Below are 14,896 nucleotides of genomic sequence, written 5' to 3' on the forward strand. Positions count from 1 at the left end.
GGCCTAGAGCCATCAAACTCTCCTCGCACATTAACCCTTTCAATCCTGGGATCATTCTCCTCTGGAACCTCTTTAATGCCAGCACATCTTTTCGTAGATAAGGAGACCCAGAACTTCTCTGAATACTCCAAGTGCGGTCTGACCAATACCTTAAAAAGCATCAGCATACAATCCTTGCTTTTATACTCTAGTCCTCTTAAAATGAATGCTAACATTGCATTAGCCTTCCTTACAACCAATTCAACCTACAAGTTAACCTTTAGGGAATCCTGCATAAGGGCTCCCAAGTCCTTTTGTACCTCTAATTTCTAAATCTTCTCCCCTTTAAAAACATTGTCTACACTTTTATTCCTTCTACCAAAGTGCATGACCATACACTTCACTACACTATATTCCATCTGCCACTTTTTTGCCCATTCTCCTAATCTGTCTCAAGCCCTTTTGCAAATTCCCTGCTTCACCACCTGCCCCTCCACCTACCTTTGTATCTGCAACTTGGCCACAAAGCCATCAATTTCTTCATCCAAATCATTGACAAACAACATGTAAAGAAGCAGTCCCAACACTGACCTTTGTGGAACACCATTAGTCACCAGCAGCCTATCAAGAAAGGCCCCTTTATTCCCATTCTTTGCCTCCTGCCAATCTTCTATCCATGCTAGTATCATTCCTGTAACAGGGCTCTTATTTTGTTAAGCAGCCTCATGTGAAGCACTTAATAAAAGGCCTTCTGAAAATCCAAGGAAACAACATCCACTGACTCCTTTGTTATTTCCTCATAGAATTCCAATAGATGTCAGGCAAGATTGCCCCTTGAGGAAACAATGCTGACTTTGGTCTATTTTATCATGTGCTTCCACGTACCCGGAAACTTCATCCTTAATAATGGACTCTAACATCATCCTAACTACTGAAGTCAGGCTAACTGGCCTATAAGTTTTCTTTCCTGACTCCCTCCCTTCTTAAAGATTGGAGCGACATTTGCAATTTTCCAGTCTAGTTTCCAATTGAAGAATCATTACTAATGCCTCCACAATCTCTTCAGCTACCTCTTTCAGAACCCAGGGGTGTCCAGATGACTTATTGACCTTCAGATCTTTCAGCTTCCCAAGTACTTTCTCCTTAGTAATAGCAACTACACTCACTAAGGGACTCCTATAGCTCCTGACCACCACCATTTACCGAAAAACTGTCAAAATTTGTGCCATTTTGAAACTTGTTACAAGATTCTTTCCATACCCTTTGTTTTGTTCTTACTGTTTTATCACATTATTATTTCTATCACTCTCTGTTGCCAAAATCGGCACTACTTTTTATAACTTTAGTCTGAACTCCTGTGTATTAGTCAATTCATCTTCTTGATGGCAAAATAGGTTTTAATACATTACAATCTGGTGAATTAGACATTTGACCCTGGAAAGTAATATTTTCATGCATACAAGTACAGTGAGGTACAGGTGCAATGAAAATTTTATTTGCAGCAGTATCACAAACATATAAGTACAGACAAAGACTGTTTAAGTCTTGTCTATGATTACTATATCCCTGATATTTTCAGTTCTCTAAATCTACAATATTCTTAGTTATTTTCTTGTTAAATTCAACCCCTGATAACGCTAAACATGCAGGTTCCTTTGTCTTGGTGTCCCCACTTTTCACTTACATATATAATATTGTCATTTTTCACAAATTAATTACTATATATTTAGTGATGGTAGCACAATCAGCAGTGATACATAAAAATTGCATTGTAAATTCTTCATAACTGCACAAAATATACAAGGAAATAAGTAGTAAAGTGTACCATATTGAGACTGCTGCCAGGCCAGTGCAGAGCAAAGCAATGCAAGACTCTTTCCACTTCCAGTAGGACTTTCTAACAGACAGTGTTGTTGGCAGTTCAAACCACGAATGATCTGAATGAAAACAAATCGGACCAATGTGCATCTCCCCATTAATTCAGCCAGTCATCCGCAATCAAGATCAAAAATGTAAATAATAGTGAGATAATCACATTTAAGATTGTTACTACTCTCCAACGGATACAGGATACAAATCTAATGAAAAATGCAAACCAATAATGCAATTTTTCTCAAATTATTAAAAACTGTAAAATTAAGGTTTGCAGCATGAAATATACAAGGTTCACTAAAGCAGAAATAATGTAATATTTACATAATGACTTTCTGCCTCTTGTCTAGTCTATTCTTTCAGGCATTATTTGACAAGGTTACTTTCAGCCACAAGACCATAAGACAGAGCAGAATGCAAACTGGAAGAATCGATAGATAGATAGATAGATAGATACTTTATTCATCCCCATGGGGAAATTCAACTTTTTTTCCAATGTCCCATACACTTGTTGTAGCAAAACTAATTACATACAATACTTAACTCAGTAAAAAAAATATGATATGCATCTAAATCACCATCTCAAAAAGCTTTTTGAGCTTTGAGAATCATAGTTCTGTCAGATAAATCTATTCCTCAGATTCCACCAGTACCAGGATGCTCAGTTGTTTTAAATAATGCTCTAGCTGCTTGCCCTAGTTATCTGAATGTCAACTTCACCACAGTTTTCAAATGGAATCAACCCTACAACAAGTTCAGTTTTCTTGGAGCCATCTGGCTCCCCTAGTGACTACACTCATATTCTGTCTACCACTTAGAACATAAGAAGCAGATCATCGTTCAAAATGTGTGCTCAATTACACAAACATGTGGAACTTACTGAATTCATCATGGCAAGCTGAGATGGATATGCCTTGCATGGGAAAAGAATTCTCACTCCACCAATGGTATACTCTGACGGTGATGATGCCATTTTAAACAACTAATCCCAATACATTGAGGAAATTAAATTTTGCTTAAATCTGCAAAATAAATTTAAAACAAATTATTTAGACAGAAAATATGTTTAATATTAGACTTCAGCTCTCAATATTATACAAAATGCTGCAGATGTTCGGCATGTCATTGAAAATCTTGGAAAACTTCTATAGATGTGTGGTGGAAAGTGTGCTGACTGGCTGCATTATGGCCTGGTACGGGAACACCAATACTTTTGAGCGGAAAATTCTACAAGAAGTAGTGGATTTGGCCCAATACATTCATGGTAAAACCCTCCTGACCATTGAACACATCTAAATGAAACGTTGCTGTAGAAAAGCAGCATCAATCATCAAAAATCCTCACCACCCAGGCCAAGCTCTTTTCTCGGCACTGCCATCAGGTAGAAGGTACAGGTGCCCAAGGATTTGCACCACCAGATTCAAGAACAGATACTACCCCTCAATCCTCAGGCTCTTCAGCAAAAGGAGATAGCTACACTCATTTAAGGACTCCATTGAATTATTTCATGCTTGTTATTTATTGCTATTTATTTATATCTGCATTTGCACGGCTTGTTTACAGTTAACAATTCCTGATGTTTACAATTACCGTTCTATACATTTGTTAAGTTTGGCCCACAGAAAAAGAGTATCAGGGTTGTATGTGGTGACATATATGCATTCTGATAATAAATTTTACTTTGAACTTTGAACCAATGCCAGCACATCCTTTTTTTTTTAAAAGACACAGGGCCCAAAATTGCTCACAATACTCTAAATGTAGTGTAGTCAATGGCTTATAAAACCTCAGCATTACATCCTTGCATTTATATTCCAGTCCTCTTGAAATGAATACTAACTTTGCATTTGCCTTCCTTACCACAGACTCAACCTACAATTTAACCATTAGTCCCTTTGCACCTTCAATCTCTGAATTCTCTTCCCATTTAGAAAATACTCTATGCCCTTATTCCTTCGACCAAAGTGCATGACCATACAGTTCCCTATGCTGTGTTCCATCTGCAAATTCTTAGCCCATTCTCCAATCCTGCCCAATTCCATCTACAGACTCCCTCCTTTCTCAACATCCTTCCTACAGAGAATGGGGCAGCCAGAACATAATACAATACTCCAGATGCAGCCTAACTTACAGTTTTAGACAACTGGAAAACAAATTCTCCAGTTGTCAAAAATGAATTGCTATCATATTAGTAATATGTCCATACTGTAATTAAATACAGAATCACAAACCCTCACTTTAAACTCCTGAGGTCACAATCATCATGGGCTTGCACTTTGTTGCTATCCCACACTATACTTTTGCTGTAACTGCAACCTTTCATGCTACATTTTGTTGTTGCTTTTCCCTTGTATGACCTCAATGTGCTGATGTGATGAAATGATCTGTATGCATGGCATGCAAGACGAAGACTCACTGTAGCTCAGTACATGTGACAATAATAAACCAATTTAAGTTTTATATAGGTAATTAATCTTACAGCTTTTCTTTACAATCAAAAGTCATACAAGAAGGACCTCTATCTGAGGTCTGATCAGGGTTTCATAATCATTTGACCCAATAAATCACCCCAATACCCCATATCAGCACTAAACTACAGAGGATGCACAAGTATCTTTCCTTCTCTACCACCTACCTCCATTTTCACAGATTGAACATTACTTTTGGAAATTAAATACTGTATTAAATTATCAATACATCAGGGCCTCTATAAAGCTTTTGAGCATTGTCTACCAGCACAAATCTATCCACTGCTATTATTTTTACATTATTGTTCCAGTCAGCTCCTGGTCCAGCATGAAATATCAGTGTTTGATGTTGTAAAGATCATCATCCGGCTCCTCACCAATAGCTTAGGAAGTCTTAAATCCTCTGATCTTTTCTCATCCAGCATGTTGATAACAGCTTTAACAAAGTACAATCAAATTTGCAAGTCAACACATTATTTTTATTAGCTATGCTTGGTGCACTATTGCCTCCTCTCACTTGGATAATCACCACCCTCCATTTCCTTATTTCCTGACACATTATTGTAAACTTGTGGGTTTGCAGTTACCCTTCACAGCCACAGGGAGCACCTCAGTTTGCAACAATTCTAAACGAGGGACTTGGGCTTGCTTCAGTTCAGCTCAGAGAGTGAAGCAGCATTTGTGGGGGAAAGGATTCGTCGACGTTTCGAGACATGTCATCACAGGTCGACAAATTTCTGATGCGAGATCTCAATCTGAAACGACAATTCCTTTCCCTCCACAAATGCTGCCGGATTCACCAAGTTCCTCCAGCACACTGAGTTTTATTTTATTTCATATCAAAGTTCAAAGGAAAATTATCAAAGTACATATATTTTACTATATTACTACCCTAATATTCATTTTCTTGCAGGCATTTCTAGGAAAAGAAATACGATATAATTTACCAAAAACTGTACAGAATCAAAGACTAACAAACAACCAATGTGCAAAGGAAAAGAACATGAGCTGTAATGAGTTCTTGACAGTGAGTCTGTAAGTTGTAGAATCAGTGCAGTGCTGAAGTTATCCACGCTGATTATCTAATGGTGTTGGGATCCAAGGATTCTGTATCTCCTTTTCAATTGTCCAGGTTCTGCAGCCTCATGTCTGGAAATATGAAACCTTAAGCTATGCACGAGGTAAGTGAAAGAACAAGATTGCAGATGCTGGAACTTGAAGAGACATACAGAGATGAGGCCTCTGTATATTCCTGCTATCTGACCTGCTGAGTTCCTCCTGTGTTGTACAGTATGAAATGAACACTGGCGAGGCCAAATATTCCTCAAGTTGGAAATGCGCGATTGTGAGAATGAATTTATTTCGGTTATAAAACATTAACCATTTCAACAAATACAATTCAAATGCCCTCATTATTAATAAGCTAGAACGAACAATTTGGAACTGTGAGGCACAATTTGCATTTAATTAATTCAACTTTTAAACAATTATTTTACTCACAATTCTCCAATATTGTTTTACTTCAAACATAAATCGAACAACATCAATTCGCGCCTTCAGCTCGTGACAATAACACATGCGCAGAATACAAATCCCGCCCCCTGCTGCCTACTGACAAATCCCAGAAGGGCTAAACGTGCCAATCAACAATAGCGTCAAATTGACGGCTGGTCCGAAAATTAGCGTCGTAAAGCCCCCTGGAACCAATCAACGGCTTCGCAAAATCTCATCCAATCAAAATGTGGAGACTTCTACCAACCAATCATCACAAGGTGTGGGGAATTCGTCCGCAGATGAGGCAATCCCTCGAGGACAGTCTGTTGTTATGGTTACATCAGGATGGCCCACAATCCCATGTGCCGTTTAGTATGGTGTCTCGAGTCGGACGGGGTAAATGAGTTGTAGTCCAAATTGATGAACTCAGAAATTATATTTTTGAAATAACTAAATATAATTTTAGCACAGTTCCTTGAATACGGAACACTTTGAGAATATTTAATTAAAGTTCTGTTTGATGGTTTCGTCTACTGGGGAAGAGTAAAATCATCGCCCGCGGATGGCGAGGCCCCGGCGCAGGATGTGTTTCTCGGTTAATAGGATTATGCAACATCGGGGATTTAGTTAGAACTAGGCCTCACGTATTATTATTTTAATAAGAACATCATTTGGTTCCTAAGCAGGTACGTAACTGAACTTAAGTTTGCTCGTATTATTGTTATAGTTAAATTAGGTGTATTGTTAGTACTCTATTCTGATCTGGTAGAATAATTAAAATCCACTATATAGTATGGTTATAGGAATTGTATTTTACATAAATATTACGAATCATTTTATGACTTATTTTAAAGCTATATGCAGAAATGATACTGTAGAGTAAAACTTTTAAAAAAAAATTTATCTGCAGACTTCTTGTTTTCTCCCTTAGTTATCTGTCCTTTGGGTTTGGTTTTACAATGGCATTTAGTTATTAAGGCCCGGTATTACATGTATTTGGAAGGTGGCCTTTAAAATAAATACAAAAGAACCCAAAACAATGTACCTGCACTTACGTGTGGTTGAGAGCATGGAAACTAAGTGCTGAGTTAATATTGTTTACCATGGACGTGTCAATCGGCTTTCTAAATTCGTTGGTCTAAATTTCATGGTCTTGTGAAGTAAAAATGTTATTGAAAATGAGGAATGAGCTTGTAAGGTATTTAAATTGAATTTGAGATTCACCGTCATAGCTACTGAGAAACAATTTCTTTGGAATACTGTGGTAAGGGGCAGGGTATGGAGGGTAGACGTTGCATGACCTGGGAGGAGAATCATAATCTTTAAGCAGAACTACTTAATAAAGAAACAATGAGATGTCTCTTTTTTTCCTTCTCCGACAAAATGACTTGGAATTTTGTCGTCGTCGTCCCCCCCCGCCCCCCCAAGCAATAGATGTTGAGAGGTTGTTAATGAAAATCAAAAATAAACACAGTTGCTGGGAATCTGAAATGAAATCAGAAAAAACTGGAAATACTCTGCAAGTCAGGCAGCAGCTGTGGAAAGAGAAAGTTTCAGGTCTAAAATATTAATGATTTCTCTTTTTACAAATGCTTTCTAATCTGCTAAGTGTTCCCAGCATTTTCTGTTTTAATTTAGGGTAGGAATGCTGTCAGGAAACAAAAGGATCTAGTGCATAGGCAAGTAAATGGATTTTAGCTCAGTTCACAGATATCCTAACTAGCCCACTCCACTCCTTATATTTCTAAGGAGTGTGGGAAACAACCAAAGATAAATTTCGAGTAACGTAAAGATGGGTTTTTGAAATTCACTTAGGTTACTAAAGGAAGAAACAGCAGAAATATCTCTTGAATTGTGCGGTATTGTAAAATTTATTGGGAAAGCTGTCATATCTGTGTGATTTTGATTGAACTGGAAAGAAGTTGTAAATGCTATTTTCTGTTCAGGTATCTTCACTGAAGATGACGGAGTTTACGTGCCTGCAGTTTGTGAGCTCCTTTGCATTTGAGGCGATGCAAAAGGTGGACGTGGGAAAGCTGGCAGCACTGAGTGACCCAGAGCTGAGGCTGCTGTTGCCTTGCCTGGTGAGAATGGCTCTGTGTGCCCCAGCTGACCAGAGTGATGCCTGGGCTCAAGATAAAAAACTCATCCTACGCCTCCTGTCAGGGATTGAAGCGGTGAACTCTATTGTGGCCTTATTATCAGTGGATTTCCATGCACTAGAACAGGACGCTACAAAAGAACAACAGCTAAGGTATTTTATATCACTGGTATAAATTTATTACAGATGTTAATCATAAGTTCTGTTATTTCTTGATAAGCTAATAGGTAGGGGCAGCATGGTAGCTTAGCGGTTAGCGCACTTGTGTTGCAGAGTCATTGATCAGAGTTTGATTCCTATTGCTATCTGTAAGGACGTTGTTGTATGTTCTCCCCGTGAGCTCGTGGGTTTCCTCCAGGTGCTCCAGTTTCAAAGTTCAAATGAGATTCGCTTTCTTGTGGGTATATTCAGTAAATCCAAGAAACATAATAGAATCAATGAAAGACCACACCTGACAGAGCGGACAAACAACCAAGTGCAAAAGACAACAAACTGTACAACTACAAAAAGAAAAAATATATAATAGTAAATAAATAGGCAATAACTATCCAGAACATGAGACAAAGAGTCCTGAAAGGGAGTCCATAGGTTGTGGGAACAGTTCAGTGATGGAGCGAGTGAAGTTGAGTAACATTATCCCCACTGGGTTCAAGAGCCTGATGCTTGAAGGGTAATAACTTTCTGGACCTGGTGGTGTTGGTCCTGAGGCTCCTGTCCCACCTTGATGGCAGCAGGGAGAAGGGAGGGGTTATTGATGATGGATGTTGCTTTCCTGCAACAGCACTCCTTGTAGGTGGTCTCAGTGGTGGGGAGGACTTTACCTGTGATGAACTGGGCTGTATCCACTACTTTTTGTTGGATTTTCCATTCAAGATCATTAGTGTTTCCTTAGGAGGCTATGACGCAACCAGTCAATTTACTCTCCATCACACATCTATAGAAGTTTGTCAAAGTTTTAGATGTCATTCTGAATCTACACAAACTTCAAAGGAAGTAGACTTACTGCCATTCTTTCTTACCACATCCAATATGTGGTCTACTCCTGCATCCGAAACACACATCATTAGGGTTACTGAGTTGTGGACGTGCTATTTTGGTGCTAGAACCGTGACACTCACAGGCTGCCCTACAACAATCTTCAGACTGTTGTTGACGCAAATGACACATTTCACTGTATATTTCATTGTACATGTGACAAATAAAGTTAATCTTTATTTCTCTTTATTGCACGTTTTAAGAATATGAACTATTCATGTTTACTTGTTGAAAGTTTAAGTCAGAGTTGTTAACGCTTCTGTCTGTAGGATAAAAGATTCTAGATTTTAGTCCCTTATTCCCCGATGATCATACAGCCAAACACTTGATGAATTGCAGAATTGACTAAGTGCAGCATGATGCACTTAGTGCAATGCCAAATCAACAGCATTTCTCCTCATGGGTGAATGTAAATGTACTCTGCAGCATCACTTCAAAGAAAGAATGAAAGTTCTCCTTGGAATACTGGCCAGTATTCATCCATCAAGCAACTTTGAGTCAACATCAGAAACAAAAATTCATTCATTATGTTGATGCTGGTTGTTTGCCCTTGATGTGTACAAATGAGCTGCCGCACCAAACCCTAGAGGTTTAAGTTAAAGGAGAAGAGCTTAGAGGGGTCCAGACAACCCCATGAATTGCCAAGGCATGCAATTGTCCTGAGAAGCGGCTAGGGCTAAATGAGTGGGCTGCTGGCAGGAATGGTCTGTTCTGTGCTGTATCTCTTTTATTTTAAAAAAAAAAGTTTTTAAAAAAAATGACAAGTCACATTTATTATTTAATTGTATACATGTATATAAAACGTTTATAAGTATATAATATATATAGAAAAGAGATGTTTCCCCGAACCAGGATGTAAAGCTCAGTAGTACACATAACACATGATAACTTATGAAGGTAAGGATAAAATCTGCAGATAAATCATGCATAAATAACAAACTAAAGTGCATTAATATTAACCAGTAACACTTCACGTACAATGCAGCAGGGAGTTCAGAAGCCTAATGGCCTGGGAGGAACAAGCTGTTCCTCATCCTGAGTGCTCTTGTTTATATGCATTGTGGTCTTCTGCTTGACAGCAGAAAGTCAAAGAGATACTGGATGGATGGCTGGGGTCCTTAAAAATACTAAAGGCCCTGCGTATGCAGTGCTCCTGATAAATGCCCCTGATGAATGTTAGGGAGACCCCTATGATCCTCTTAGATATTCTCACAGTCCTTCGTAGGGACCTCTGGTCCGATGCTCAATAGCGGCCATAGTAGATGAAGATTCAACTTGTCAGGATGCTCTCAATGGTGCTCCTGCAAAACACAGTTAAGATTAGGGAGCCAAGCATTCCTCAATCTTCTTAGGAAGTAAAGGCACTGCTGTACCTTGTTGTTCAGGGAGTTGATATTAAGGAACCAGGTGAGGTCATCCATGATGTGAGCTGCCAGGAACTTGGTGCACTTGACTGAGATGAGATATCAATAATTGCGATAGGTAATTGAAAGTTGGCATGGATGTGGTGGGCTGTAAGGCCTGTTTGTATATTGTATGACTCTTATGCTTATAATCTTAAATGTAATTCAAAAATACGTGTTTTAGAATATCCTAATGTGTTGAAAAGCAACGAGCAAATGTATTTTTGTGTTGCTTTATTTAATCATTTATTGTTTTCAAACAATCTCACTTAAGGGCTTTGCTTTCCACTTGACAGGCACAAATTAGGTGGAGCAAATGGAGAGAGCATCCTGGTGTCACAGTTGCAGCATGGCCTGGCTTTGGAGTTTGAACACAGCGACTCCCCTCGTCGACTCCGACTAGCACTAAGTGAATTGCTGGTGATCATGAACAAGGTACAGAGAGCAGCCTAAATTAATCTTGATACATAACATTAAAAGGTTTGCCGATTCTGCTCGGTGACGCAGAAATCGCAGGTGCCAATTATTTACATATAACTACAAAACTTTGTTTATTAGAACAGAATAGCAAGCATTAAAATATTTGTCCAGGTAGGCACAAGTCCCTCTCGCTGCAGCGCACGTCCCACTGTGCCCAGTGTGTGGCACCAATCACAACTAGAATTTTGGTGTGGCCTCGAAGAACTAACCTCAATCGCCAACTATTTTACTTGTATATCTGTTCCACTGATATGAAGCTGCTGTAGATGGACCAATACATGATCACCAGCTCAAACCACCAAAACAGAATCAATCAGCACGTCACCACACTTCACAAATCCCACCCCTTTATTCGCCTAACTTTCATGTTCCAACACCTGTACTCTCAAGGCTGCTGCATTGTATTCCCACAGTGCACTGCATTTTCACAGTGTATTGCATTCTCATGGTCCCAGTCACATATGCTCAAGGCCATCCACAGTGGTAATGGTGAAGACATTCAACAAGCCTAAAAATTAACCCGTTTCAATACAAATCTGAGGCTGAAATTGGGCTTTTTTTTATCTTTCATTCCCCAATCCCTCCCACAACCAGTCACTTTCCAGAAAATCCAGAATGTATTTTCAGATTCTTCAGGAGAGAAGATTTTCTCAGCTAAAGTTTACACATATGAACCTACTGATGGGGAAGAGTGGTGAACCCTTCTTTAATGAAGCCAACATAAACCACATAAAGCTGCAACTAAAGACCTGTTCTTCATAAATAGCACTGTTCACATTGACGTTTATGATTGATTAGATCATTTTCTGAATGAAAGAGTGCATATAAAACAATTAGCAATTTTACTATTTTGTGAAATACTGTCCATAAAGATTAGTAGGTTATCTATAATGTGTTCCTTGCAGCATACTTTTGCATGTATCTTTGGCTGTGTTTGCCAAAGAACATTTCAAGATCATGCACTGATTGTGAAGCATGTTAAGATTTCATGAAAGCATTAAAAGTAGAAGTAAAATCCAATTTTATTCAATTCCAAGGGCACACAAGCAATGGTACTTAAGCTGCTGTTGGAGATAATATTTTTAATGAGATGGCTGTGATGGAGATGTTTGCATCTTTGTTAACTGTGGATGGGTTACCAGAAAACTGGAGGACAATAATATTGTTGCATTGTTTAAAGGGGGCACCAGGAAGAAGCTTGGAAAACAATAGACAATAGGTGCAGAAGTAGACCTTTCGACGCTTCGAGCCTGCACCACCATTCTGAGATCATGGCTGATCATCTACTATCAATACCCGGTTCCTGCCTTGTCCCCATATCCCTTGATTCCCCTATCCATAAGATACCTATCTAGCTCCTTCTTGAAAGCATCCAGAGAATTGGCCTCCACTGCCTTCTGAGGCAGTGCATTCCACACCCCCACAACTCTCTGGGAGAAGAAGTTTTTCCTTAACTCTGTCCTAAATGACCTACCCCTTATTCTTAAACCATGCCCTGTGGTACTGGACTCTCCCAGCATCTGGAACATATTTCCTGCCTCTATCTTGTCCAATCCCTTAATAATCTTATATGTTGCAATCAGATCCCCTCTCAATCTCCTTAATTCCAGCGTGTACAAGCCCAGTCTCTCTAACCTCTCTGCGTAAGACAGTCCTGACATCCCAGGAATTAACCTTGTGAATCTACGCTGCACTTCCTCTACAGCCAGGATGACCTTCCTCAACCCTGGAGACCAAAACTGTACACAATACTCCAGGTGTGGTCTCACCAGGGCCCTATAAAAATGCAAAAGGATTTCCTTGCTCTTGTACTCAATTCCCTTTGTAATAAAAGCCAACATTCCATTAGCCTTCTTCACTGCCTGCTGCACTTGCTCATTCACCTTCAGTGACTGATGAACAAGGACTCCTAGATCTCTTTGTATTTCTCCCATACCTAACTCTACACCGTTCAGATAATAATCTGCCTTCCTGTTCTTACTCCCAAAGTGGATAACCTCACACTTATTCACATTAAACGTCATCTGCCTACTCACCCAGCCTATCCAAGTCACTCTGAATTCTTCTAACATCCTCATCACATGTCACACTGCCACCCAGCTTAGTATCATCAGCAAACTTGCTGATGTTATTCTCAATGCCTTCATCTAAATCGTTGATGTAAATCGTAAACAGCTGTGATCCCAATATCGAGCCCTGTGGCACCCCAGTAGTCACCACCTGCCATTCCAAGAAACACCCATTCACCGCTACCCTTTGCTTTCTATCTGCCAACCAGTTTTCTATCCATGTCAATATCTTCCCCCCCCCCAATGCCATGAGCTCTGATTTTACCCACCAATCTCCTATGTGGGACCTTATCAAATGCCTTCTGAAAATCGAGGTACACTACATCCACTGGATCTCCCTTGTCTAACTTCCTGGTTACATCCTTGAAAAACTCCAATAGATTAGTCAAGCATGATTTGCCCTTGGTAAATCCATGCTGGCTCGGCCCAATCCTGTCACTGCTATCTAGATATGCCACTATTTCATCTTTAATAATGGACTCTAGCATCTTCCCCACTACTGATGTTAGGCTGACAGGACGATAGTTCTCTGTTTTCTTCCTCCCTCCTTTCTTAAAAAGTGGGATAACATTAGCCATTCTCCAATCCTCAGGAACTGATCCTGAATCTAAGGAACATTGGAAATTGATTATCAATGCATCCGAAATTTCTGGAGCCACCTCCTTTAGTACCCTAGGATGCAGACCATCTGGACCTGGGGATTTGTCAGCATTCAGTCCCATCAGTCTACTCATCACCGTTTCCTTCCTAGTGCTTCCTAAAACTGAGTATCAAAGGCAATAATTTGAAAACAAATTCTAATTAATATAAATTTTACAATTGTTTGTGTTTTAAGGTAACTGATTCAAATGGAGAATTTTTTATGAAATCCTCAGAACTGTTTGAAAGCCCTGTATATCTCGATGAAGTTGCAGATGTGCTGTGTATCCTTCAAGCAGGTAAATTTTGCACTTTCAATGAAATTATCTTAACTTTGGATTAACGTTTTCTAAGTATAAATTTTGGGAAAAATTTGCTTGCAGCAGGACATCAACAGTGGAAAAGCTCCTTCTAAAGCTGATGAGTTGAAATGTGAACTAACTAATTGAATTACAGAAACAAGGCTTCTCATCATACAGACCAATACCAGAAAATGAATAATTTGTCCATTTGGTGAAGAATAATTGGCATATCCAAATTGTTATAATTTTTCTGTTGGGTGTAAATAATATTCTGAAAAATTAAAACAATACCCTGGGTGTAATACAAGATGTTCAGAATATAGTTGATATCTAAGCTGAAGCATTGTTTTCTTACTGCAGAACTTCCATCATTACTGCCAATTACTGAAGTAGCAGAAGCCCTGTTGCATGTGAAGAATGGATCCTGGTTCATGTGTTTGTTGGTGGCCAATGTCCCAGACAGCTTTAATGAAGGTAAGTCTTCCTTTTGCAATCATGACTATGACGACACAGTAGTGTAGAACTTATTACATTCCTTACAGTGCCAACAAACAGGGTTCAATTTTCCACTGCTGTCTATAAGGAGTTTGTACCTTTTCTTTTTGACCATGTTGGTTTCCTCTGGGTGCTCTGGTTTCTTCCCACATTCCAAAAATGTATGGGTCAATGGGTTAATTGATCACATAGGTGTAATTGGGCCAGTAGGGCCTGTTAGGGTACTCTAAATTAAATATAATAAGCAGGCTTGAAAAAGCTCAAGTCTATTTGTAATTAGGTTATGTATTTTTTATTGCAGTCTGTAATGGCTTGTGTTTTGCCCAAGTCAGGAATTTGGTCAGTGACCCTGCTCTTGATTTTTTTAATATTAGCAAAGGAAAGTGTGTCTGAAGATGCGCAAAGGTCAATTGTGTTCTGTATAGTGTGGTGGGAAGATTGTTGTATGGGATATAAACAATGCAGAACTGGACAGAGAAATGACAAATTGAGTTCAGTTTGGAAAAGTATGAAATTATACACTTTGGAAGGTCAACCTTACAGGTACAGTGGAGGTACA

The 14,896-nt window shown here is 39.1% G+C and overlaps 2 protein-coding genes across 2 annotated transcripts in view; one reads left to right on the forward strand and one right to left on the reverse strand.

The window, feature by feature from the left end:
• The window catches only part of brip1 (BRCA1 interacting helicase 1), a 263,801-nt gene extending 257,893 nt beyond the window's left edge, over window positions 1-5,908 (reverse strand). Inside the window, exons 1-3 of the mRNA XM_073053131.1 lie at window positions 5,820-5,908; window positions 2,732-2,873; window positions 1,805-1,916 (exon numbers count right to left, since the gene is read on the reverse strand). Of these exons, the coding sequence (XP_072909232.1) occupies window positions 1,805-1,916; window positions 2,732-2,824 (205 nt within the window). The 5' untranslated portion in view covers window positions 2,825-2,873; window positions 5,820-5,908. The remainder of the gene's footprint in view (window positions 1-1,804; window positions 1,917-2,731; window positions 2,874-5,819) is intronic.
• Window positions 5,909-6,155: 247 nt separating this feature from the next.
• ints2 (integrator complex subunit 2) overlaps window positions 6,156-14,896 on the forward strand; it is an 80,188-nt gene continuing 71,447 nt past the window's right edge. The window contains exons 1-5 of the mRNA XM_073053132.1: window positions 6,156-6,499; window positions 7,760-8,067; window positions 10,649-10,787; window positions 13,737-13,839; window positions 14,203-14,316. Coding sequence (XP_072909233.1) covers window positions 7,775-8,067; window positions 10,649-10,787; window positions 13,737-13,839; window positions 14,203-14,316 — 649 coding nt within the window. The 5' untranslated portion in view covers window positions 6,156-6,499; window positions 7,760-7,774. The remainder of the gene's footprint in view (window positions 6,500-7,759; window positions 8,068-10,648; window positions 10,788-13,736; window positions 13,840-14,202; window positions 14,317-14,896) is intronic.

The sequence above is a fragment of the Hemitrygon akajei genome, chromosome 8, assembly GCF_048418815.1.
Source record: "Hemitrygon akajei chromosome 8, sHemAka1.3, whole genome shotgun sequence".
NCBI classification, from domain to species: domain Eukaryota; kingdom Metazoa; phylum Chordata; class Chondrichthyes; order Myliobatiformes; family Dasyatidae; genus Hemitrygon; species Hemitrygon akajei.